At 39.7% G+C, this 24,922-nt stretch overlaps 1 protein-coding gene across 11 annotated transcripts in view; it reads left to right on the forward strand.

Moving 5' to 3' along the window:
• The window catches only part of LOC122557310 (E3 ubiquitin-protein ligase XIAP-like), a 33,711-nt gene extending 11,814 nt beyond the window's left edge, over positions 1-21,897 (forward strand). For 4 of the 11 annotated variants that reach the window (XM_043704877.1, XM_043704872.1, XM_043704878.1 and 1 more), the window contains 6 exons: positions 2,176-3,192; positions 8,895-8,994; positions 11,481-11,559; positions 18,128-18,176; positions 18,358-18,552; positions 20,250-21,897. In XM_043704877.1, coding sequence (XP_043560812.1) covers positions 2,298-3,192; positions 8,895-8,994; positions 11,481-11,559; positions 18,128-18,176; positions 18,358-18,552; positions 20,250-20,440 — 1,509 coding nt within the window. In that variant the 5' untranslated portion in view covers positions 2,176-2,297 and the 3' untranslated portion in view covers positions 20,441-21,897. Of the gene's footprint in view, positions 1-2,127; positions 3,193-8,894; positions 8,995-11,480; positions 11,560-18,127; positions 18,177-18,357; positions 18,553-20,249 lie in introns of all 11 variants that reach the window. The other 7 variants (XM_043704880.1, XM_043704873.1, XM_043704882.1 and 4 more) reach the window with 4 other exon arrangements.
• The last annotated feature ends 3,025 nt before the right edge of the window (positions 21,898-24,922 follow it).

Below are 24,922 nucleotides of genomic sequence, written 5' to 3' on the forward strand. Positions count from 1 at the left end.
TTCTCTAGCTTATCTCTCCACGCTTCAGGCTCTCTGCCTTTATTCCTGATGAAGGGCTTTTGCCCGAAACGTCAATTTTGCCTGTCCTCGGATGCTGCCTGAATTGCTGTGCTCTTCCAGCACCACTGATCCAGAATTTGGACAGTGCCACACTTTAGTCACCATGACAAGCGAGCGCCACATGAGGAGAAATTCTAAGCAGGCCAAAGAGCTACTTAGTTTTAAATACTTAACTTGAGTGCACTTCTCAGGAATCTTGTGGGTAGCCTCATTGATATGCCAAAGTGATTCTTGACAGTGATCCCAATATGAAACCCTACACCATTTTCTTGTGATTTCCCACTTTCCATTCTGAGCTCTTGACCAGCAACTGAATTGCAAAGAAGGTCCACTGATTCCAACATCAAGGCTTTTTCCATTTTCAGTCAGTTCCAAATGACTTTTTAAAATCCTGCTCTATAATTAAACTCTCCGACTATTTGGATCAGGCAGGACCTCCTTTTTTTTTCTCTCGATTAATTAGGCTGGGTTTATCTGAAATACAGAAGTCTGGGAGATCTCCATATTTGTTGGAGAAGCAGTGTGTCAAGTCAGTTTGCAGTTGAACAGTTTTTTTTCCAATTTTGAGGTTGACAGCACAGGTAGAATATTAAGTTTACCCAAATGGTGAGGGAGCCTTATGCAACAAATAAAAACAACACCTGGAGATGAAGGGCCAGAAATCAGTGGAAAGAGTTCAAGTACTTAACTGAGAGCTGGGAAATTGGGAGGTGAGGAAATTGGTAGCCTCAGGAGGGCAGAACAGACTTGCTGAACGTGAAGTATAACAGTGGTGCTTCAATGTGTGCAAAAGGCTCAAACCAAATGTTTTGTCTTATTCATTGAACAGAGTCATACGCAGAGATGTACAGCTTGGAAACAGACCTTCATTTCAACTTGTCCATGCAGACCACATATCTTTAATAAATCTAGTTCCATTTGCCAGCACTTGGCCCATATCCCTCTGAACCCTTCCTATTCATGTACCCATCCTGATGCCATTTAAAATTCTGTACCAGCATCCTCCACTTCCTCTGGCAGCTCATATTTCATACACAAGATCTGGCAAAATAGAGCTTGTGGACCAATGTGATAAGGGCTCATCTGATGTGAACTTATTAAATGGTTGTTTGGCTTCTTCTGTGCTTTTTCAATTGAAATCTATATCTGGTCAAGTCTGTTTTTAGAAATTGTTCTGAATCTTAATTTGGAAGAAGAGAATTCCTTAATGTGACATATTTCAAAGTAGCCCTGATCAGTTGATGCATGCATATCTAATGAACAGGTGCCCCCTTGTGACAAAGAGCTTATCAGTCCACTGTGACAGTTGTGAATTCTTGAAGTAAGCATGAAGTAAAAAAATTTTTCCTGCAAGTTTTGTTGCTCAAAGGAAATTGACTAAATCAAATTGATCAGATTGTAATATCACATATCAACTGGTCTTGAGTGAAATGAGGAATTGTAATACTACTCACTTTCTGTATCATTACTAGCTTGTGATTGGAGTTGTTCTGAAGAGCTATCAGTATGATTTGGATGAAACCAGTGCATATTGACTCTCTTGATAAGAGATTACAGTTGTATGTTCTGATGAAGAGCTTGGTCTTGAAATGTCAACTTTCCTGCTCCCTGGATGCTGCCTGACTGGCTGTGCTTTTCCAGGACCATGCTTTCTGACTCTGATCTCCAGCATCTGCATTCCTCACTTTCTCCTCTTTGTATGTTCTGTTGAAAATAGTTTGTTGCTTTCACTTACCTGGGTACTCTATAATGAAAGTGTTTTTGTGAGTACTGTTTGTTCACATATCTCAATTGCTGTCCTGAAAATTGCACTGATCAGTAGAATTTGACTTTGAATCCCTTTGCATATTAACAGTCAGATTGTCCAGTCTGTACCATCTCTGGTAGATTTTTGAGCTATTGCTCATTTTCTCGTCAATGTTACCCAATCGGTATGAGCATTGGGAGTACTTGGTCTTCTATGTTTAATTTGAAACCAAATATTTCTGTTTCTAATTCACTGCCAAGTGTTTAAGTACAATAAAAAGTTTGCATGGTTTAATCAGTTTTCTGTTTTTGATGTTGCAGCAGATTCTGGGGAAGAAATGATTTGTAATGATTGCTTAAATTTGACAGATAGTGAAATCTCTGCAGAAGAAGTTGACTATTTGAGCCACGTTGGAAAGACACCAGAACATAGAAAATATTAAGAACCTTTTGGCATCCAGCACTTGAGTGGAGTTTTTTGTTCTCCCAACATGGATATTACAACTGATTGTAAACAAGATCTCTCAAATGAAATCTATCGGCTTGGAACATTTATCAACTTTCCATCTGATTCCCCAGTATCAGAAGCAACATTAGCCAGAGCAGGTTTCTTCTACACGGGTATCAAAGACCAGGTTAGGTGTTTCAGCTGTAATGGTGCAGTAGACAACTGGCAACATGGAGATTCTGCTGTACGAAAACACAGGCAGCTATTTCCAGCTTGTCCATTTATTAATGGTTCAAGCCTGAATGAACAAACTGCAAGCTCCAGTTTTTCAGGCACATCTCATGACCCTGCAAATTCCGATCAAGCAGTTGCAACTAGTCCTCATGCTTCAGAAAATGGCCCTTGCAACCATTTGAATGTTGTCCACCAATATTGTAATCAAGTTCTCAGCAATCCTGTGAAAAGTAAGAGTATTGAAGACCTGTCCCATCTACGACCCAAAAATCCTGCAATGTGCAGTGAAGAAGCCAGACTTTCTACCTTTGCCAAATGGCCTAGTTATGCAATTGTAACACCAAAAGACCTTGCTAAAGCAGGACTTTATTACACGTGCAAAGATGATCAAGTACAGTGCTTTTGTTGTGGTGGGTTAATGAAAAACTGGGAACCTGGAGATCGAGCAATGACTGAACACAAGAGACATTTCCCCATGTGTGCGTTTGTTTCAGGGCGTTTTATTGGAAATATACCAATTGATCCAAATTGCAGTGAAACAACAGCTGCTGATCAGTCTGTAAATGAACCTAAAGCAAATGCTTTTCACTTACCTAAACATCCAGACAAGCAGACATTAGATTCACGCCTTCAAACCTTCAAATGTCAAGTGCATTTTCCACTTAATATTGCTGACCTTGCAAGAGCTGGATTTTACAGTACAGGTATGGTAAATTTCTTTAAATTTTGATACATTGGAGTTTTAGTCAGTCCACTTTGAAAATTTTGATGTTCCTGTCAGTTTGTTTTTGCAACTCAAGTAGTTATTATACTTCTTCATCAAACAATGTCAGACATGCTGAATAACTTTATTGACTTTTGTAATTGAGCAAGAGGTGAGCATACCAGACCTAAGGAAAAGAACTAATTGGGAGTGGAGTTCACTAAATATCAGATCAAAGAAAATATAGTATCTAATTCCCCAGAGGAGGTGGTTTCTATCTCTGTCAAAACTAAAAGGAGAAGATAATATATCAACTTGATAACAAATTCCCTTGTTTCAGCAACTTAGATTTTAATTTCTTAAATTTCTCCTCCTTCAAACCAGCTAGCCAACTTTTGAATTTTTCTGGAACTTACCATTGAGTATAATATGGCAGTTCTTTTTTTTTTTTAGTTGCGAACTTTAAGTGGGGTAGATTGGGCTTCTGAGTATTTATTTATTTTCAAATGAACAGTTAAGAAAAAACATTTCAATATTTGTTAAAAAGGACTTCCTGAGGGTATCAGAATCCCCCACAAATAGCATCAACTCAGTTCATGTTCATGTTGAGGTGCACAGAGCAACAATTTAATGTCAATTCTGTGTGGGGAAATGGAGTTGGAACAATGGGCAGTGGACTGTAAATGACCAGGAAATCAGTGGTGTCCCATTGTACACAGATTCAAACAAATGATCTCCATTTAAAATGTGCATCATTATGTTAAATATGGTCACAGAATCGTGACCAAATCTGTGGCATCTCCAATCTTGGTCCTAAAACAGAAATTGTATAAACAATTAGCTAGCAACATTCCACTAACTTGTAATGTGCTTTACTTTTTTAAAATTAAACAAACCCACCATGTTAATCCCTGATGAGCAATTGATTATAAGACCATTCTCCTTTTAACAGCCAAACTATTGCATGTGTAGTCATTAATTGTAATAAAATTGTAGACTGTGTTACAAGTCCTTAGAACAAAGTCTAGCATGCCACTTACCTGTTTAACTGATCATTCAACATTTTACAGAAGTCAGCATTCAAATGTGAGTCCTCTTTAAAAATAAATGTTGCAACTGGATGCCTCTTAAAACGTGCTTTCTACTCCCTCAACTGAAGTGAATAATCTTTTGCTATCCCACGTTAGTCTATCTGCAACCTTGTTTGTTTCTTAGGCTGACAGAACAACAATCTATACACCTTTTTTTTTTGGTTTGGTTGTCTACCACTTTTGAAATAATAGATATTTGAATTTTATTTCTTTTTAAGCAATCACTAAATTTCCTGTAGCTATCAGAATGGTAGCTGAAGAGCAGAATATTGTGCCTACTGTCACCATTTAACAATCTTGAATTTCACAAAGCAAGCAAAGATGTTCTAATGGGTCTAGACATGCTGAAGTCCAGCAACTTAGCAGCAATTTCTGATCTGTACTCGAGTTTGAGTGGAATCATCAGTTTGGACACAAATGACATGAGAAGTTCTGTTTCATCTTTCTTTTATTTTCTTATGTTTAATTCTCATTGCGAGGGAAATGAGAACCTTCTGCACATTTTAAATGCACTGCCTGTTGCCAAAGTTGCGTGCTAGCCATTTAATTGCTCAGTGACTGCACTTCCACTCTTGTGGAAAAATTACTTGAGGGGAAAATCTATCTCCAGTATCACATTCCTCCTTTCATAGAGATTTTAGCCAGTGTAATGCTACTTTGGAAGAAAAGTTCATCCTGTACTGCCTCCAGGGTTTTGCAATTCCAGACATGGAGTAGTGCAACCTACTTTTTAGTTTTTAAAAACAAAAAAAAATTCCCTTTCATGTATGAAGTGATTATCACCAATCCCTAATGCACCTTGAATGATTGAACTGCTGCACTCCTGGCTCTAGTATCACCCATGGGGAGGGGGGTTCTGATTTTTCAACCTAACCCCATTTGAAGGAATGGCAACATTACTTAAATTGGAATTGTGTGGCTTGGAGGTAGACTATGGCCTACCTGATCATCTAAGTGACAGAGGTAACTAATTTGGAAGGTGCAGTTGAAAGTTGTAGTGAATTTTTCAGTGGTAGAAACTCCTGCGACTGAAGGTGGAGAGAGTAAATGCTTGTCGATGTGGAACTAGTCAAGTCAGATGATGATGAGATGTTAACGGGTTAATTTGCTCTGACTTGTAAGAAATTGGATGTCCTGGGAGTAGGGTGGTATGTTTCTCTATCTTGCTGGTACAATGCCAAAGAATTTACTGTCATCTCCTATTCAGAATCAATAAGAACATTTGCAATTACAATTCTCACCACATACTCAAGTGATTTACAATAGATCTTGCTATTAAGTGGTGATTTTGCACAACATTGTTTCTGGAAATGGTCAAGTCACTGCATTGTCTTGAGTGGTATGTGACTGTGGGGGAGTGGCTGGAGGTAGTCTTGTGGGCATTACTGACTGTGAGAGATTTTGTCAGAATGAAGCACTGGTTCCTTTGTTCAAGGAGCTTCTCTTGACATGCTTTGCAAGCATTGCGAAAAGTGTTAAGTGATCCTCCAAAACTTGGGCTTAATAAATTTTGACTGTTCACAGAAGTTAGCATATTGCAGTTGCATCAAGTGTCCTGGAATTTCACGAGAAAGAACCGAACAGTGTGAGCTCTGTTGGAGCTGCACTCATTCAGGCAATTAGAGTATTTCATCTCAGACTGTTGTCTTGAGCATTGTAAATGGTGAGTGAGGTTTAGGGACTCGGGTGAGTCATTATTTCATAATTCCAAACCTCTGACCTGTGCTTGTAGCCACTGAATTTATGGCTGGGGCAGTTCAATTTTTGGTCAGCGATAACTAACTACTGAGAATAATAGGTTCTGCAATCACTGTCAAGGGCCAATTTGGTTAGATTGTTGTCTTGGTAGTTCTATGGCTTTAAATATTAATTGCCACTAATCAGTTCAAGCTTGAATTATCCTGATCTTGCTGCATTTGGATAGAAGCAGTTTGAGAGCTTGCAAATGGTGTTGCACATAGCCATTATGTTCCTGTTTGTGTGAAGGACAAGGCTGGTTGGTGTAGGGAATACTGGATGACAGGACAAACTAAGACTGCTCAAGAGAAAGGAGAAGGCAGATATCTGGTATTGCCGATGAGGATGAAGTGAATCCCGAGGACGACAAGAGCAGGAGGAGTATGCTGAAGGGAAATCGGGAGGGCAAAAATGGGACATAATGTTTTGGCAAATAGTTAAGGGGAGTCCAAAGGGATTCTACAAATACATTTAAAATAATGGTAACTAGGCAGAGAACAGGACTTCTTTTTATAGATCAATATGACGGTCTCCATGTGGAACCGCAGGAGATGGGTGAGACAGTAAACATATTTCACATCTGTATTTTACTAAGGAGAAGAACATGGAAACTAGGGAGTGAATACTGATGTCCTGAAATGTATCCATATTACAGGAGAGGAGGTGCTGGATGTCTGAAAAATGCATAAAGGTAGATAAATCTCTGGGACCTCATGAGTGTATTGCAGAAGATTGGGAAGCCAGGGAAGATGTTTCAGGATCCTCTTGTTGAGATTAAAATCATTGACAGCCACAGGCGAGGTGCTGGAAGACCAAGGTGCTCTTATTTAAGAAGGACTGAGGAAAGCTAGGGAATCATAGTGGTAAACTTTGACATCAGTGGTGGGCAAGTTCTTCACTGTAATCCTGAGGGACTGAATTTACATGCATTTGGAAAGGCAAGGATTGATTTAGGGTTAGTTAATATGGCTTTGCATGGGAAATTGTCTCTAACTTGCCTTTTTTTTGTCACTTGCTCAAAGAGCAGTGGACATGGTCTGTATGGACATGAGCAAAGCATTTGACAAGGTTACACATGGTAGACTAGTTAGTAAGGTTAAATCACACAAAATACAGGAACAACTAGCCATTTGGATGTTCAACTTTCTCAAAGGTAGAAGACCGAGGATGGTGGTGTAGGATTGATTTTCAAACTGGAGGCCTGCGACCAGTGGTGTGCCATAAGGATCAGTGCCAGGTTCACTGCTCTTCTTACATCCCAATCATTTTTTTGGAATTGAACGCAGGAGATATAATTAACAAGTTTGCAGATTACACCAACATTGGAGGTGTAGTGGACAGTGAAGAAGGTGACCTCTGGTTACAGCGGTATCTTGATCAGCAGTCGGCCAATGGGCTGAGGAGTGGCAGATGGAGTTTAATTTAGATAAATGTGAGGTGCTGCATTTTGGAAAGGCAAATCCGAGCAGGACTTATACACTTAATGGTAAGGTCCTGGCAAGTGTTGCTGAACAAAGACCTTTGGGTACAGGTTCATTGCTCCTTGGAAGTAGAGTCACAGGTAGATAGGATAGTGAAGATAAGTATGCTTTACTTTTATTGGGCAGAGCATTGAGTACAGGAGTTGGAAGGTCATGTTGCGGCTGAACAGTTAATTGATTAGGCCACTTTTGTGTGCCATTTTGGCCTTCCTCCTATCAGAAGGATGTTAAACTTGCAAGGGTTCAGAAAAGATTTACAAGGATGGTGGCAGCATTGGAGGAGTTGAGGTTAAATAGGCTAGGGCTGTTTTCCCTTTAGTATTGGTGGCTGAGGGGTGGTCTTTGAGGCACATAAAACCATGAGGCATGGATAGAGTAATTAGACACCCTGGGCAGGGGAGTCTGGAATTAGAGGGCATAGGTTTGGGGCAATGTTTTTCATGCAGAGGGTGGTGAATGTATGGAATGAACTGCCAGAGGAAGTGGTGGAGGCTGATACAATTACAGGAATTAAAAGGCATCTGGATGGGTATATTGAAAAGGAAGGGTTTCAAGGGATATGGGCCAAGTGCTGGTAAATGGGACTGGATTATGTTAGGCTATCTGGTCAGTATGGACAGGTTGGATGGAAGGGTCCATTTTCATGCTGGGCATCTGACTCCAGTAAACTTAAATGGCTGGATGGCTCTTGTGATGCAGTAGTGGTGTCCTTGTTTCTGGACCAGGAGCCTGGGTTGAATCTTAGCTCATCCAGAGATGTACAATAACATCTCTGTACAAGGTGATTGCAAGATATTTAAATTGGTGGACAACTGGCATTGATATTGCCACCACTGGAGGAGGCAGAGTGAAATCATCTATTACTTGTGGCTGAAGATGGTCTCGAGCCATTGGTCTACAGATCAAGCAATTAACTTATATCTTGGTAGTCTCTATATGATTGAATTATTCACAACTTGGTGTACTTTTTAAAATAATATCTTTGAAACTGTGGATACATGGGATGCCACCTGCCAGTTCCCAACAAGACCTGCTCCTTGCATCTTGGCTTGAAAGATTGGTAATGCAGTTTCCATGTCAAAATCCTGGAAATGCTTTCCCAATTCTGTGTTCCTCGATCTCTGACTGTGGCAGTGCAGGAGGTTGGCTAAGCATTGTCATTATTTTGTGGGCAGTAATGGATAGGCAACTATTACTTGCCAAGCCAGTGACCCCAACACTGCATAAACAAACTTTTCTGAAAGGGAAGCTAACTTCTATTAGTGAGAAAGGCAAATTGTATTAAAAATAGGCTTTGCCAAAACTCTCTTGCATTTGGAAGACATTGTATACAACATTTTACTGGTTTCATTCAAGGTTTTTAAAAATAAAAGCTGTGTTTTGATAACTTTCAGGCGAAGACGACAATGTTAAGTGTTTTCACTGTGATGGAGGCCTGAGGAATTGGGAGTCTTCTGATGAAGCTTGGGAGCAACATGCAAAATGGTTCCCAGGGTAAAATGCATAATGTTTTCCGCTAAGTAGAAGTTAGTGTCATCTAAATGATTTGCTCTTGATTTTTGATATCAAGCTTTTTTAAATGTCCTTTTTTAAATGAGTAGAATTCCATGGAGCTTGATAGAGGGGCTGATGCTTTTTCAGTCCAAATTCAATGTCTTAAACAAATTAGCAGTATTTGAATTACAATTTAGGATCATGCTGTTTTCAGCTGCTAAATTTTGAGGATTTTGATGACAGCTATCATGACTGAAATAAAATGTGTGTAAACTCAGAACAGAGTCCTGGAATTTAGTGTGTGCTTGCAAACTCCCTGAATCACTTGGAGTTACGGTTCCTGGTTTTTTTTTGTTCCCTCATGGCTAACCATTTTATTTTACCATGCGCTGGTGACTGATCTTGGGCCTTAACTGAGAATCTTCTTCCATACACTTTAGGATTCAATTCCAGCCTTCAGCGACTGTTTTTGTGGGTTTTGCATGTTCTCCATGTCAATGCCGAGTTTTCTCTTGGATTTTCCACCATGTCAAAAAATCCAAGTAATGTGGATTGGCCATGCTAAATTACCCATAGTTTTCAGGGATGTGCAGATGCTGTGGATTGGTCGTTGTAACTTTGCACTGACAGGGATGGGATGAAGGGCTGGGATGTTCTTCAGAAGGTCCGTGCAGACTTGATGGTCCAAGTGGCCTCCATTCTGCATGGTAGGTATTCTGTGAATATTCGTTAGCGCTCTGGATATTGAGTAAAACATCTCGGCTCAGGCTTTCAAGGTTCCCTGTAAGGGACTGTTAGTGCAGTGTATGTCAGGTTATAATTGATCACTCTGAAGGTTTATACCATTTCACTGTTGCATTTTTAAGCTATTATCCATTCTGTTCTGCATCATAGCAGAAAGGAAATGTGCAGACATACCTGCAGGTTAAATATGTAATTACCCTACAACCTGCACCTTTTGAGGTGTAGAATTTCCAACTTGCACAGATTCCAGTTAAATGCTTCTCTTCAGACCTGAAAGGACACCAGCTAAAGATCTCTTCAGAGTCTTCTAATTCCATGAATTTACCCCTTTCAGCCCTCATTCCTCAACTTCCAGTAGAAATTAGCATAACCTATCCAAGTAATCCTCCCAAGATAATCTACTCCTTTTTCATTAAGGAGACCAACTCTGAACTGTTTGCAATGCAATTACATGGTTAAAGTGACCAGAAAAGCACTCAATAGTCAATATGTTGACTTGACAATACCAAGTACAGCTAAAGCATTACTTTTTTTTTCAATTCCCTTCAAAGTCTAGCATTTTGTGAGTCACCTTCTGTTTTCCTGTTCTATTCCTTATTAATTAAGCCTTGGATCTTATATTTTTGTAATCATTCCATCTGTTCTGTTATGATTGCATTCCAACACCCTCCTTTTACGGTTGTACCCTTCGTTTCTGCAAAGAAAAATGCAATGTTCACTGCTCTTCACTGTATGAAATATCATTGGTCACTTCTCTGCACATTGCACCAGTGCATCTCCTCTTAATTCATAGAACATAGAACATAGAAGAATACAGCGCAGTACAGGCCCTTGGGCCCTCGATGTTGCGCCGATCCAAATATCATTGGTCACTTCTCTGCACATTGCACCAGTGCATCTCCTCTTAATTCACTGCTGTCATTCCCTGCCTTCGCAGACTTCAAAGTGGTGTTTTGTTGTTAGCAGACTTTTGAAATTGTACCCTCTGCACAAAGACCTGGATTATTAATGAAAATGAGGAGCAGAGGTCTCAAAACTCTGGGTAATTCCACTTCAAGCCTTCCTCCAATCTGAGAACCTATTTGTGAACTACTATGGTTGACTGTCACTCAGCTGCCTTTATATCTGTTGACGTTGTCTCTATATGCATCTATTGACAGTAAGTAATTTAAGGCACATGTCTGAGCTCCAATACCAATGAGTAGAAGCTGTGTTACACCTGTCTGACTCTGGAGTAATATTTCTTTTTGCCCAATATATCTCAAGGTGAGAGCTCTCACCTATCATCCTGAGGGCTTTGGAATCGGCAACAGTTCTTAGTCTGAACACTGAGCAATCAGTGTTGTATTTTCATTAGGTAATGACTATGATGAGCCTGTACCTGTGACAATTGTTATCATTTTGCCCCTCTTGATTTACAAATCAACTTGTCATAATGCAAAAGTAGGCAATTCTGAAGTCTAACTTTATGCTATCTCTAGAGTTGTCTTCAATGGAAATTTTCCCTGCAAGGCTTTTTTCAGGAGAATCCAGTTGTACACTGCACTTTAAAATAAAGTTAGTCTCTGACCTGTTTTGAGATTGGTAATGTACCGATTCGAGGCTTCAAGAGATGGTGTATTTTTTTCCAAGCTTCTATTCAAGTAATGATGAAAAGACTTGATATGTCCAGTGTAATTTTAATTGTAATATAACCGTGTGGAAAGGAATTGCTAGAAAATAACAGGTATTATTCAAAATAGGTGTGCTTTCCTGATAGAACAGAAAGGCCGTGACTTTGTCAATGACGTTCAGTTGAGGAAATTGTACTCCAACTCGACAGTAAGTTCCATTCCTGAGATTTTACTCTTATTAAATGTGGTATCAATGCAATTTAATAATTAACTTTATTTTAATGTGAACTTTTTTTTAAGCAGGTATCTGGCTAATGAACCAACTGTTAAGGCTGTTATTTTCCAAGATCTTAATCTGGTTAATCTGAGAACCAAATCTTAGTGTAGATGAGTGTTCTTGATGCATCAATGATGTATCCTCAGTGGTTGTGAATAATAATTGAAACTCAAATTAATTCCAGCTTGGATTTTGCTGGGTATTTAAAATTCTGTCTCAAACCAGGAACTCTGGACAATGTCAGGAGAACAGGCAGTGGCAAATGAGGACGGTGCGCTACACATGAACAGTCAGTTCTGTCTTATATGGGCTCTGTTCTGCCTGACACACCCATCTAACATGCATACCCATCTAACGAACTTGAGCTATAGCTTTCCCAATCAATATCAGGAAAGTTAAAGTCCCCCATAACAACCACCCTATTACTGTCACTCATCTCCTGAATCACTGCTGTCATTCCCTGCCTTCGCAGACTTCAAAGTGGTGTTTTGTTAGCAGACTTTTGAAATTGTACCCTCTGCACAAAGACCTGGATTATTAATGAAAATGAAGAGCAGAGGTCTCAAAACTCTGGGTAATTCCACTTCAAGCCTTCCTCCAATCTGAGAACCTATTTGTGAACTACTATGGTTGACTGTCACTCAGCTGCCTTTATATCTGTTGACGTTGTCTCTATATGCATCTATTGACAGTAAGTAATTTAAGGCACATGTCTGAGCTCCAATACCAATGAGTAGAAGCTGTGTTACACCTGTCTGACTCTGGAGTAATATTTCTTTTTGCCCAATATATCTCAAGGTGAGAGCTCTCACCTATCATCCTGAGGGCTTTGGAATCGGCAACAGTTCTTAGTCTGAACACTGAGCAATCAGTGTTGTATTTTCATTAGGTAATGACTATGATGAGCCTGTACCTGTGACAATTGTTATCATTTTGCCCCTCTTGATTTACAAATCAACTTGTCATAATGCAAAAGTAGGCAATTCTGAAGTCTAACTTTATGCTATCTCTAGAGTTGTCTTCAATGGAAATTTTCCCTGCAAGGCTTTTTTCAGGAGAATCCAGTTGTACACTGCACTTTAAAATAAAGTTAGTCTCTGACCTGTTTTGAGATTGGTAATGTACCGATTCGAGGCTTCAAGAGATGGTGTATTTTTTTCCAAGCTTCTATTCAAGTAATGATGAAAAGACTTGATATGTCCAGTGTAATTTTAATTGTAATATAACCGTGTGGAAAGGAATTGCTAGAAAATAACAGGTATTATTCAAAATAGGTGTGCTTTCCTGATAGAACAGAAAGGCCGTGACTTTGTCAATGACGTTCAGTTGAGGAAATTGTACTCCAACTCGACAGTAAGTTCCATTCCTGAGATTTTACTCTTATTAAATGTGGTATCAATGCAATTTAATAATTAACTTTATTTTAATGTGAACTTTTTTTTAAGCAGGTATCTGGCTAATGAACCAACTGTTAAGGCTGTTATTTTCCAAGATCTTAATCTGGTTAATCTGAGAACCAAATCTTAGTGTAGATGAGTGTTCTTGATGCATCAATGATGTATCCTCAGTGGTTGTGAATAATAATTGAAACTCAAATTAATTCCAGCTTGGATTTTGCTGGGTATTTAAAATTCTGTCTCAAACCAGGAACTCTGGACAATGTCAGGAGAACAGGCAGTGGCAAATGAGGACGGTGCGCTACACATGAACAGTCAGTTCTGTCTTATATGGGCTCTGTTCTGCCTGACACACCCATCTAACATGCATGTTAAACCCTTGTAAGAAGTTGTTTTACAACCTATGGAACTTTTTTGAATGATGGTCATTCTCTATATAAATAGAACTGAAAATTAAGTGAAGAATGTTGTCGACCAATTTTTCTTGCATTTCTGCAGTACTTAAGCTTTTAGCTTTTTATCATTCTGTGCATTTGCACCAGTTTTTAATATGCTCTACATAATGTTACTGGTCAACTGAAATTATAGCCAAATAAAAGATAACAGTAAGACTGGCCAAGTCTGATGACAGTGAAACCTAACTTGATAGACGCAAGTCTTTTGTTCTGTGCAATTTATTTAACATGGTCAGTCACTGGCAGCCCAGCTCAATGTATTTCAAGAGAAAAGCAAGATTTAACTTTGTCCAGCAATATCCTTTTTACTGACACAGACGAGTGAAGTTTTTTGTTTTAAAAACTGAACTGAAGAGGTTGCACACCTTGCTTCTGTCTGCAATTTTCTGTACATTGATTATGTAATTTTCCCCATGTGTTGTCCTTCAGCTGGCTTCCTTTCTCAGCCTTTTTTTAAATGCTGACTAAGCTCCCCAGACTATATTAATCCAGCAACTTTGGTCATGTTCAACAAAAATCAAATTTTACAACCTAATGCTGACCATGAAACCATTTGCATGTTTGTCTTTATCGACTCCTGCCAACCAACCCAACCCCCCCCAAAAAACAATCTGGTTGACTAATTTCCTTTCCAGGTAAGGTCTTGTTGGGCTTACATGTGACTCTACATCCTTTGCAATGTGGCTAACACTCTTTACCCTCTCAAATGGCTGAGCAAGCCACATTATTATAAGTTCTGGAAGAAATGACATCAGACAGAGCCCCTGGCATTGTCCTCTGCACCGGAAGCAACAGCCTTGTTTTCCATGCCATGTCCTCCTCACCAACAAAACAAGTACCAAAAATTCACTACTCTGTGTAATCATCATAACATGGTTATACTCTATTGTACCTTGCAGTGCCCCAGACAGTGGTGTCATTATCCCTGCATATGTCCTGTCACACCAGTCAGACAAACCCAGTAGAGCTGACATTATGGAGGGGTTGTCAGAAGTCCTCAACATGCACTCTGTGCCATGAAATCTCAAGGCATTAGGGCAAGTAAACCACTTGCTGATTACCACAATGTCCTCCCTAATCTGATGAATCCGTGCCCTTTCATGTCTAACACCAGTTTGAGGAAACGGTGTGGCAAGTGTGCTAAACATACTCCCAATTTGGGGAGTTCAATATCTGTCAGGAGTGGCTCATATTCTAATTGAATTGTGAAGGACACAGCTACTAGAGTGGATTTGTTGCATGGTGAGGGAACCAGCAAGTGTTCCAATCCTCTTCCATCTGCCTGTTGTGCCTGCATCTCTCCATGACAGTATTAGTCAGCATTGCTGCCACACTACTTTGATCAAGTCTTTGGGATTGAAAATTGACTCTCAGGCACAATCACATTACATTATTACATTTTACATTACATTACATTACAGTGTGGAAACAGGCCCTTCAGCCCAACAAGTCCACACTGCCCCGCCGAAGCGCAACCCACCTATGCCTCTACATTTACCCCTTACCTGACACTATGGGCAATTTAGCATGGCCAATTCACCTGACCTGCACATCTTTGGACTGTGGGAGGAAACCGGAGAGAACATGCAAACTCCACACTCAGTCGCCTGAGGCAGGAATTGAACCTGGGTCTTGGGCGCTGTGAGGCAACAGTGCTAACCACTGTGCCACCGTGCCGCTCACATGCTAAGTAGGAAATTTTTAAACCATTCTCAGTTTGTGTGCATCCATGAGTTGCTCTGGACTGTCAGAGAACCTTATTGTAACACAATCTGCACCCTCATGGTAAATCTCCTACTCGGCAGCAAGCCAGGGAATTGAACCAGGATTGAGTGCACGAGGGCATGCCAGATGCAGCACTAGGCATCTGTGGTGTCAACCTAGTGAAGCTACCAAACAGACAGTTACATACTAAATCGCATTAGCGGTAAGTGAAAGACCGAGCCAAGTGATCTCCCAACTAATAGATTCGATCTAACCCCTGCAGTCCTGCAATATCATGCCATGAATGGTGTTGGACAATTCAACACTAACTGGAAAAGTCGGCTCGAAGTATCCCCACTCTCCATGATGGTGCAAAAGATGATGCTGAAGCATTTGCAAAAATCTTTAGTTGGAAGTGCCAAGTGAATGCGCATGCTCATCCTGCCAAGAGCTACAGCATTATAGTGTTAGACTTCAACCAATTCTACACCCTTCATGACATCAAGAAATGGTTGGAGGCACTGGATAGTGCCAAGCTTATGGGCCCTGACAACTTTAGTCCTAGAACTGCACAGTATGGAAACAGACTCTTTTTGGTCCAACTCCATGCCCTTGTGATTTTTTTTAAACCTGTGTAAGGTCACCTCTCCGCCTCTGCTAAAGGGAAAACAGCCCTGGACTAGTCAGCCTCTCCCTATAGCTCAAATCCTTGTAAATCTTTTCTGAACCCTTTCAAGTTTCACAACATCTTTCCGATAGGAAAGAGACCAGAACTGCATGCAATATTCCACCAGTGGCCTAACTAATGTTCTGTACAGCTGCAACATGTCCTCCCAACTCCTACTCAGTGCATGTACCAAATGCTGCTTTGCAGGCAAAATTTCTGAAGATCTATGTTCCAGTACAGCTACAACACTCCAATTTCCCTCACCCCCAGAATATTATCCAGCCTGCAACTGCCCCATCTGCCTACTCACTTGTAAAGTCAGCAACAGCACTATCGTGCAGCACCTGCTTATCAGTAATCTCATTAATGCCCTGGTTAGGTCCTGCCAGGGCCACTCACCTCCTGACCACATTGCAGATTTGACTCCAACATGGGCAAAAGGGGTGATTAAGGGTTCCTGCCAGAAACATCAACTCACCTGCTCCTTGACTTGCAGTGCTATTTTCAGTTCCACATTTTATTGACTCTGATTTTCCAGCACCTGGAGTTCCTAGTATTTCTGGGAAGGTGAAATATTCGGTCTGACAAAGCTACAATTGTGTGTATGGCAAAATTTGGAATTGAGAATCAGAGTGCAAACTTCTGGAACCGGGAGTAGGCCATTCAGCCCCTTGAACTTGTCCTGGTATTCCATGAGATCATGGCTGATCTGTGGATGTTTGCCCCAGATCCTTTAATGCCTTTATTTTAGAAAGTTTAAAGTTAGCAACGGATTCTACATCCACTGCTGTTTCTGGAAGCAAGTTCCTTACGTCTGCCATCCTCTTGTGTGGAAGTGTATCCTAGTATCTCTCCTGAATGGTCTTAGATTGTGCCCCATAGTTTGAGAATTGCCTACCATAGCAAGCTCAAGGGACTGAATAGCCTACACCCAACTTCTAAGTCATGCTTATTTGTTTCTTTTAATACTCTACTGCATTAGGATTTTGGTGTGAACTTTTACGTTCTTGTAATCTGCATCTTGAATGAAACCATTTAACTATGATGGTTTAAAAGGTTGTCTGTGCATCCAAAACTTGTGCAGTGAAGTCTCACTGCAAAATCTTGAATTTAACTGGATGTTCACTGCAGTTTTGACATGTTACTTCAGTGTTAAACTGAAGCTGGCAATTGTTTGGGATATTTTATTCAATTAAAAAGGTCCTTGCACTCTGAGTACAAGTTAGGGTGTCAAGGATAACTGAATACAGAACAGATTAGAGTCACTGTCACCATACCGGTTTGTGGGGTTTGCTGTGTGCAAATAGGTTTCTATATTTCCTACTTGAGAAATGATTTTACTTTAAGTGCTTGAATTGACAGTGAAGTGCCTAGAGTCATACTGCAAGGAAACAGATGCTCCAGTCCAACTCCTCCATAGCAATCATGTTTCCCAATGGGTAGACCAGTCCCATTTGCCTGTGTTTGGCCCATATCCTTCTCTCTCTTCTTTTCTTGTACCTGTCCAAATATCTTTTTAAATGTTGTAACTGTACCTGCATCTACTGCTACCAATGGCAGCTTATTCCATAAACTAGCCACCCTCTGTATGAATTCACCCTATCTAATCTAGTGAGCCTGCTCATGATTAAAACCTTCCAGCAGATCTCCTCCTTTCTGCTTCCTTCTCTAAGGAAAACAGCCCAACTTCTTTAACCTATCCTTTATTTGCCTGAGCAATGATGAAAATAATTGCTGAAATTCCTGTTATTTAAGAAATCATTTAGTGCTTGAACATGTTCAGATTCATTTTAAAAATGAGAAGTCAGAGCAATGATAACTGAATTCCAGATCCTCTTTACTACTTCTGTGCCTGCTTTGAACGTCGTCCAGAATTTGCCAAAAACTTTGAACAAATAGGATTCCTTATGCTGTCCATCAATATAATCTATTCCTTTTCATGCTGTCAAGCATTTTTATTTTTTAATGGTTCTATTTGTGTGGACTAGCTAATGTAGTCATTTAGCAATTATCTTGTAATTTTTGGGACATTTTCCAAATCGGTTGTAAACCTGAAGACCTGAATTTATATTGCACATCCAATAGAATGGAGTTTGCTCTTTAATTGACAAGTTCGAGATGTCAGTCCAATTAAATCCTACTGTTTTACACTTATTTGCCAGGTTTACTGTAAAATCAGACATTAGTCTCTGTTACTTGCCAGTTCTGTTATGTAAAAAATGAGCTTTTCTAGAATGAAAATTTAACATACAAAGTGTTTCGCTGTGTTGTTTCAGACTGAAACTTTGCCTCAAGATGACCTTTCTACACATGTACCAGAAACTGGTTAGTCCCTTTTTGCTAATGTATGGCTTTTACTAAATGTGTTGGAAGCATACAGCTATTGATCATGCATTGAAAACACTCTTCCATTATATGCAATATAATCCTGATGGCTTTTTTTTTCTCTGGTTGTGATTTGGTATTTCATTGCAATATTCCTGTCTTGTCTTTTGAATATTTTCAGAGAGCTACTTGAATCAATCTCCTGTAGTTCAGGGTGCTCTTGAGATGGGATTTGACAAATCTCTAATTATACAACTCATGAAAAAGAAACTGCAATCAACTGGTGATACCTATAAGTCTGTTGAAATGTTGGTTACAGATATTCTGGCAGTTGAAAGAGATGCACCAGAAAAGGAACATGAGGATCAGCAGGCAGGTACTTGCACTAATGCTTTATCTTGCTTCTCTAAATTCCAACAAGATTTTTTTGCATGTTGAGGAACCAGTGCTTCATTGAACTTTAAAATGCACTTTCGAGAGCACATAGCATAGATGTAATTCAGTCTGGCTAATAGATTTGATGTTTCTGCTCAAATGGGGCGCTCTTTCGCATGTGCTCTCTCGCCCCAGGGTAATCTATTCCTCTAACTGCTAATATGTAGCTAATTGTGTGGGATTGGCATACCTGGTTGGCATGGACAGGTTGGACCAAAGGGTCTGTTTCCATGCTGTACATCTGACTCTGGCTAATATAGTCATCTAGTAATTGTCAGGTAACTTTTTTTTGTTTTGGACATCTTCCAAATGGATTGTAAACTGAAGACAGAATTTCTATTGTGTACAAATTTTTGTTTGACTGCTTTTGTGTATTCCATGCAAATTCTTGCAGGTCTTGGTAGACATAATGGGCTGGATGGCCTTCCTTGTGCTTAAATTTCATGTGCCTCCAAATGACCTTTAACACTAATTCACTAACGTAGCCCCAGTCATGTAGCCTGAGTAAAATGTTAATAAGCAGTCATTGGGATGGGTGACATTCATCTCTGGTAGTTTACTAAAGGATAGAGTGAGTTCCTCTGATCCATGGTTAGAAGGAATATGTACCCTGAATGGGTGAAATTTTGTTTCACCTGGGATAGGGCTATGGAACCTGGCCCATACTCGGGCTATGATTCCTGAAGAAGGGCTTATGCCCGAAACGTTGATTCTCCTGATCCTTGGATGCTGCCTGACCTGCGCTTTTCCAGCAATGCATTTTTCAGCTATGGAAGACCGTCTCACTATTTCTGGAGTTGTCATCAAAACTTCAAAATTTTAGCAAATTGCGCAATTCCCCAATTTACCGGTTTTTTTTTTTGGGCTCTGACTGAAAGTACGGGCCTGGTTCCATACTTAGAAAGAATTAGTTATTACAACGTAATAGGTACAAAAGGTGAAGTTACGACAGTCTTAGGAGACCATAGTGCTGGTCTCATTAGAGAGACAACTAATGATGGCTTAACCTGAGGGTTAGTGCAACTCATGAGGTTGAGAAAAAGAATTCTTTCATGGTAACCTGAGCCAGTGCAGGAGTTGAATCCACTCTGGTGTCACTTTCCGCATAGCAACTGAACCAAAATGACATATCAGCAAAAAGTACACAGCTATGAACTGTTAGCTTGAAACTCTTAACTCCCTCAAGCTCCCCCCTACACACCTACAGATAAGGGGGGAGAAAAATATGGGGATTATGCATGTAGAGAAAGTGGAAAGGTAGTTTCGAGATCCCTGTCAGCAGCATGTGCTGAGACTTTTTAGTTTCCAAAACTTTCCTAGTTGATGCTTTGTGGTGTCTGTTTTGCCAGCCTTCACAGCCAAGTTCACAAACTCCATTGCTCAGTTAGACCAAAACAAATCAAAATACTATCTTCTGTATTAGTATAACATCAAATGCCTGATGCCTTTTTGGGAAAAAAAAACAGTTGTATGTTGTATAACTTTAACTGTATGCTTTGAACTTGATTGTAAATCTAGATTTCCTTTTTGGAATGTAGTGTTGGCATTCAGTTGCAAACAGCTCTTTTTTTTTTGAGTCTATTTTTGGAATTATATAACTTTTTTAAACCTGTATCATTTTTTTGTTTCTCTTCATAGAAACAAGTGTGGAGGAGCAGTTGAGAAAACTGAAGGAAGAGAAGTGTTGCAAGATTTGCTGGGATCGAGATGTTTGCATTGCCTTTGTACCCTGTGGTCATATAGTCACATGTAAGGAATGTTCTGCTGTGCAGAAATGTCCTATATGCTGCGCTCAAATTCGTGACAGAGTTAGAATATACTTGTCTTAAATAATGGAATAGAATTCTTCTTTACCCAAGTTTTGCAGTAAAAAATGATTGGTTGATATTGTAAAATAAGTACTATTATTTAATTGTATATTTACTGAAATAATTGTAGATTCTATAGTATGCCAATTAACAATCAACATGCAAAACACAACTGTCAAAGCAATGTTGTATACAAATTTTCAAGAATAATGTTAGACTATAACCTTGTCAATCAAGTAGTATATCAGCATAACCTGTTTAATCAATGTGAGATTTTAAAAAAAAACAAACTCCTAACCTTGGGCTTCAGTGCAATTCCTGCTCTAGAATGGAATACTCCCTGTCTCTTAAAGGATTCTCTTACAACTAGCGGTGTAATGGAGTGTTTGGTTGAGCAAATAAAACCTTTTTTGGTTAAGTATGCAATTTTAATTAGTAACTCAGCAAAAAAAATTGCAGCTCTTAATTCTAAGAATTGCATGTAATTTAACACTTTGACGACAGCCCTTGCAACACTTTAAGTGTGGACAGTTATTCTATTTTTTTTCTCTCTTTGGTATGCTTTCTTCCAAAAGACCAGTTGCCAATGAATATTTCTATTTCTGGGAGGGTGGGGTGGAAAATTGGTGAATTATGGTTTTATGGAATTGGAAATCTGTCATGAACTGTACATTAATCAAAAATCTAATTTTTAAATTACAGGAAGAAGGCAAATGACTTAGGAAAAGTAGTAGTCTGCCTAGACTACTTGAAGTTCTTAATTTATCTTGCACTGCAATCCCAAAATAAGTGTCTTACGACTGAGTTGTAGCTGGAAATGCTAAACTAAAATGTTCAACTTAGAAGCTGAACACTCCAGTCAGCTGGTGGTGTGTAGCTACATCATTACTACTGAAAATTAAATATGATGTTCAGTGGTGGGCTACATAAATAAATAAATCCTGAGCCAAGATCATAATGTTCAAAAAAATTGACAGCATCATTTGCTGTGATCGGAGTCTCTACTTACCTGGTAAATAATGATCCAACATGAACAACAATATTGAATCCATGAAGTAATGATGTTGAATACAGTATTCCTTAGTTTTTAAGTTTTCAATTTCTGTTTTATACACTTGCATAAAATAAATTTTTTGGAAAATGTTCAAACTACCTTTTTTTTAATTTGGCCACTTCCCATATTTGTGATCAAAATGAAACCTTTGTGCACTGGTTAAATTATACACTGACCTGACATACATATATTCCAGAGAAGTTACATATCTTCCTTTATCTGAAACTTTGACCATGTACTTTTGTACAGACCAAATTTAAAAATACTGTTCAAACTGTACTTCATCCCTGTCCCTTGAATTGACATGACATGGTTCTTGATTTTGTTTTCAATTGAAGATTGATTTTAAAGCTTGAACACGTATTTTATTTACAGTCTTGCAATGTTGAGAACTGATTTCTAATAAAGGTTTTATTTTCCCAAATTGTCTGCCTGAAGCGTTAAGTACAAATAATGCAGAAAACAAAAATCACAACCAGTTCAAAAGGCATTATTTGGCATGTTTATGTATCAATCATATTCCACATTTTGGTCTTGGTTTTTCTTTATTCATATGATCTGAAATCTCCAGTGGAATATTTGTGGAGCTGTTGCTTAGTTGTCCTCTGCCATTCGCAATTGGATGTGGCAGGACTATGGTGTCTTGATCTGATCTGCTTAAGGCATTGGCAAAAACCAGTTTGGTTTAAGCAATATATAATCCTATTTTGTGGTTTCACCACACTGGGATCTCACCTCGGTATACCTGGTGCTGCACCTTGCATCTCTTACGCTTTGTCATTTGAACAAGAGCTGATCTCCTGGCTTGGTAGCAATGGTAACATGACATGAGGTTATAGATTTGTGGTTGAGTACATTGTGGCCCACTGGCAGTATACATGAAAGATGTCCTGTTTTTGAGATGCTAAATTTGTGCTGAATGTTTCACAGCACAGTTGTGAAGGTGGGTCTTTTGCAAGGATTGCACTGGAATTTGAGTGCTTCTTGGGATATTTATCCAGCAAACATTGCTACTTTACTATTGTACTCCCTACACTACAACTTTTTTGGTGCTGGACAGGTCTTCATTCATTGAAGACATTACCTATTTTTTTGGCGTCATTTTTAACAGGACTCTTTAATGCCTCACTTGAAAGTGTTACTTTGTTTAGCGTAGTTAGTTTCACCTCATCATGTAATTTTGTTTTTTATGCTCATGTTTAGTTAATGGCTTTAATTAATAAGCAAAAGAGTCTTCACAGAACCAAACATCAGGAAGCAGATTATTAAGGAGTAACTTCTTATTGATACACTTTGAAAACTTGCCACCTCTTTGCAAGAGTCCAAGTAAACTGCATGATTTGGATTTGTTTTGTCCTTTTGTGGACCGGCTTATCGAGACAATTGTGGATAATGTCAATTAGATTTAATTGAATTCGCTTTTATTGTCATGTCCTCTAATGAGGATGAAGAAGAGAATTTATAAGACTCTGGGCACATTCCCCTGCCACCGCAGGAATTGCAAAACCTGCGCCCACACTTTCTCTTTCCCCCCCCCCCCCCCCCCCCCCCCCCCCCCGCCCCCCCTCCCCCCCCATCCCAAAGGAGTCTTCCACATCCAAAGTTTCATCTGCATGTGTCATTTACTGTATCCATTGCTCCCGGTACAGTCTCCTGTACGTTGGAGAGACAGGATGCCTGCTTTCAGAGAACATTTTTCCAGGACACCCACACTAACCAACCCCACTGCCCTGTGACCAAACACTTTAACTCCCCCTCCCACTCTGCTGAGGACATGCAGGTCCTGGGCTGCTTCCATCGCCACTCCCTTACCACCTGACACCTGGAAGAAGAGTGCTTCATCTTCCACCTTGGGACCCTCCAACCCGTGGCATTAATAATGTAGATTTCACCAGTTTCCTCATTTTCTTCTCTTCCCCTCTTCCCTCTTTCCACCCCATTCCAGTTCCAACCTTCCAGTTCAGCAACGTCTTCGTGACCTGTCCATCTTCCTTCCCACCTATCTGCTTCACCCTCCCCTCCGACCTATCGCCATTGCCTCCACCTATCGCACTCAGCTGCCCCCTCCCTCCATTTATCTCTCCCAGCCTGAGGGGGACCCTCATTCCTGAAGAGCTTTTGTCAGAAATGTCAATTTTCCTCCCCTCTGATACTGCCTGACCTGTTGTGCTCTTCCAGCACCACTCTTGACTGTAATCTCACGTTGCTGTGGGGAGAAGTCCATGATTTTCAACCATGGTTTTGCAAGAATTTTAGTTATTTGTAAGTGAAGGTAGTGTTTGCTTTTGGAGGAGGGGCATTTGTAGGTGGTTATGCCCAGCCATCTTTTGACCTTGGGTTGTTTTATTCAGAAAAGTCATGCTTTTTGGCTGTTGAAACAGCCTTGACTTGCTGTAGTGTCTAGTGAAAAGTATACACTGGCAATATGTGTCATGGAGAAAATGAATGTTCAGTTGGTGGTAGGGTGTCAGTCAAGTCTGCTGTCTTACATGACAACTTTTTGTGAATCTTCATGCTGCAGTTGTCCACGAAAGTGTAGTTTTTTTTTGTGTTCACCTTCTACTTGTCCACACGGCGGATGAAGTTCTGTTATTACACCAATTCTTATTAAATTTTGTCTCCACACTGCTACTATTCTTTCACAATGTAAGCTTTAACTTGGCTATAGTCTTATGTAGAACTGTGTCAAACACCTTTTTCAAAGATTGTGGACACAACAGCTAATCAATCCTTCAATAAAAAACCGCAGGTTACACAAACTGCTAAGAAGTCCATGCTTCCAACTTTATCTGAAGCATTGCTTATGCAAGTTTCCCCACTACAAAACCTAAACTGAGACTAATTTACTGCACCTGCTGGGTTTAACCTTACATCCACATTCAAAATAAAAGGTGTAATATTTGCAACACACCAATCCTATGGCATGATATGAATGAAAGGCAGGTTGAAAACAACATTATGGCCAGTATCTCTGCACAATTTCCATAATTCCTTCTGTGTCTTTGGATTAATTTCCTCTAACCCTGGCACCACAGGAACTTAATATACTGTGTGTACTTAATACCTCAGCAATTTGGAGCCTTTCAAGTGATTGAATTTCTTCCTGTCACCAGCACTATTTGGAATTAGGATGCTACTATTTAAATTTGAGCCATACCCCTATTTCCATGTCTAAATGCTCTTTCTTGCTCCCTAATCAGCTGATGTTTCTTTGCGAGTTTTTACTGCTCTGGATTGAAATACAACTTTGGAAATCTGAATGTTCTTGTACACTGTTTCAAAATTAACTCATTCAGCGATGTCATTGTGCATCTCTAGAGCAGGAAAGACCTGAAGCGGAGACATTACTGATGTGCCACAAGAGGTCCAAAACTTGGAAATCATCTAAATTGAATTATTAGAAACATGGGTGATTTAATGGTGGTTGATCGGTGAATATTTCTACAGGT

Source organism: Chiloscyllium plagiosum, chromosome 15, assembly GCF_004010195.1.
Source record: "Chiloscyllium plagiosum isolate BGI_BamShark_2017 chromosome 15, ASM401019v2, whole genome shotgun sequence".
Classification (NCBI taxonomy): Eukaryota; Metazoa; Chordata; class Chondrichthyes; order Orectolobiformes; family Hemiscylliidae; genus Chiloscyllium; species Chiloscyllium plagiosum.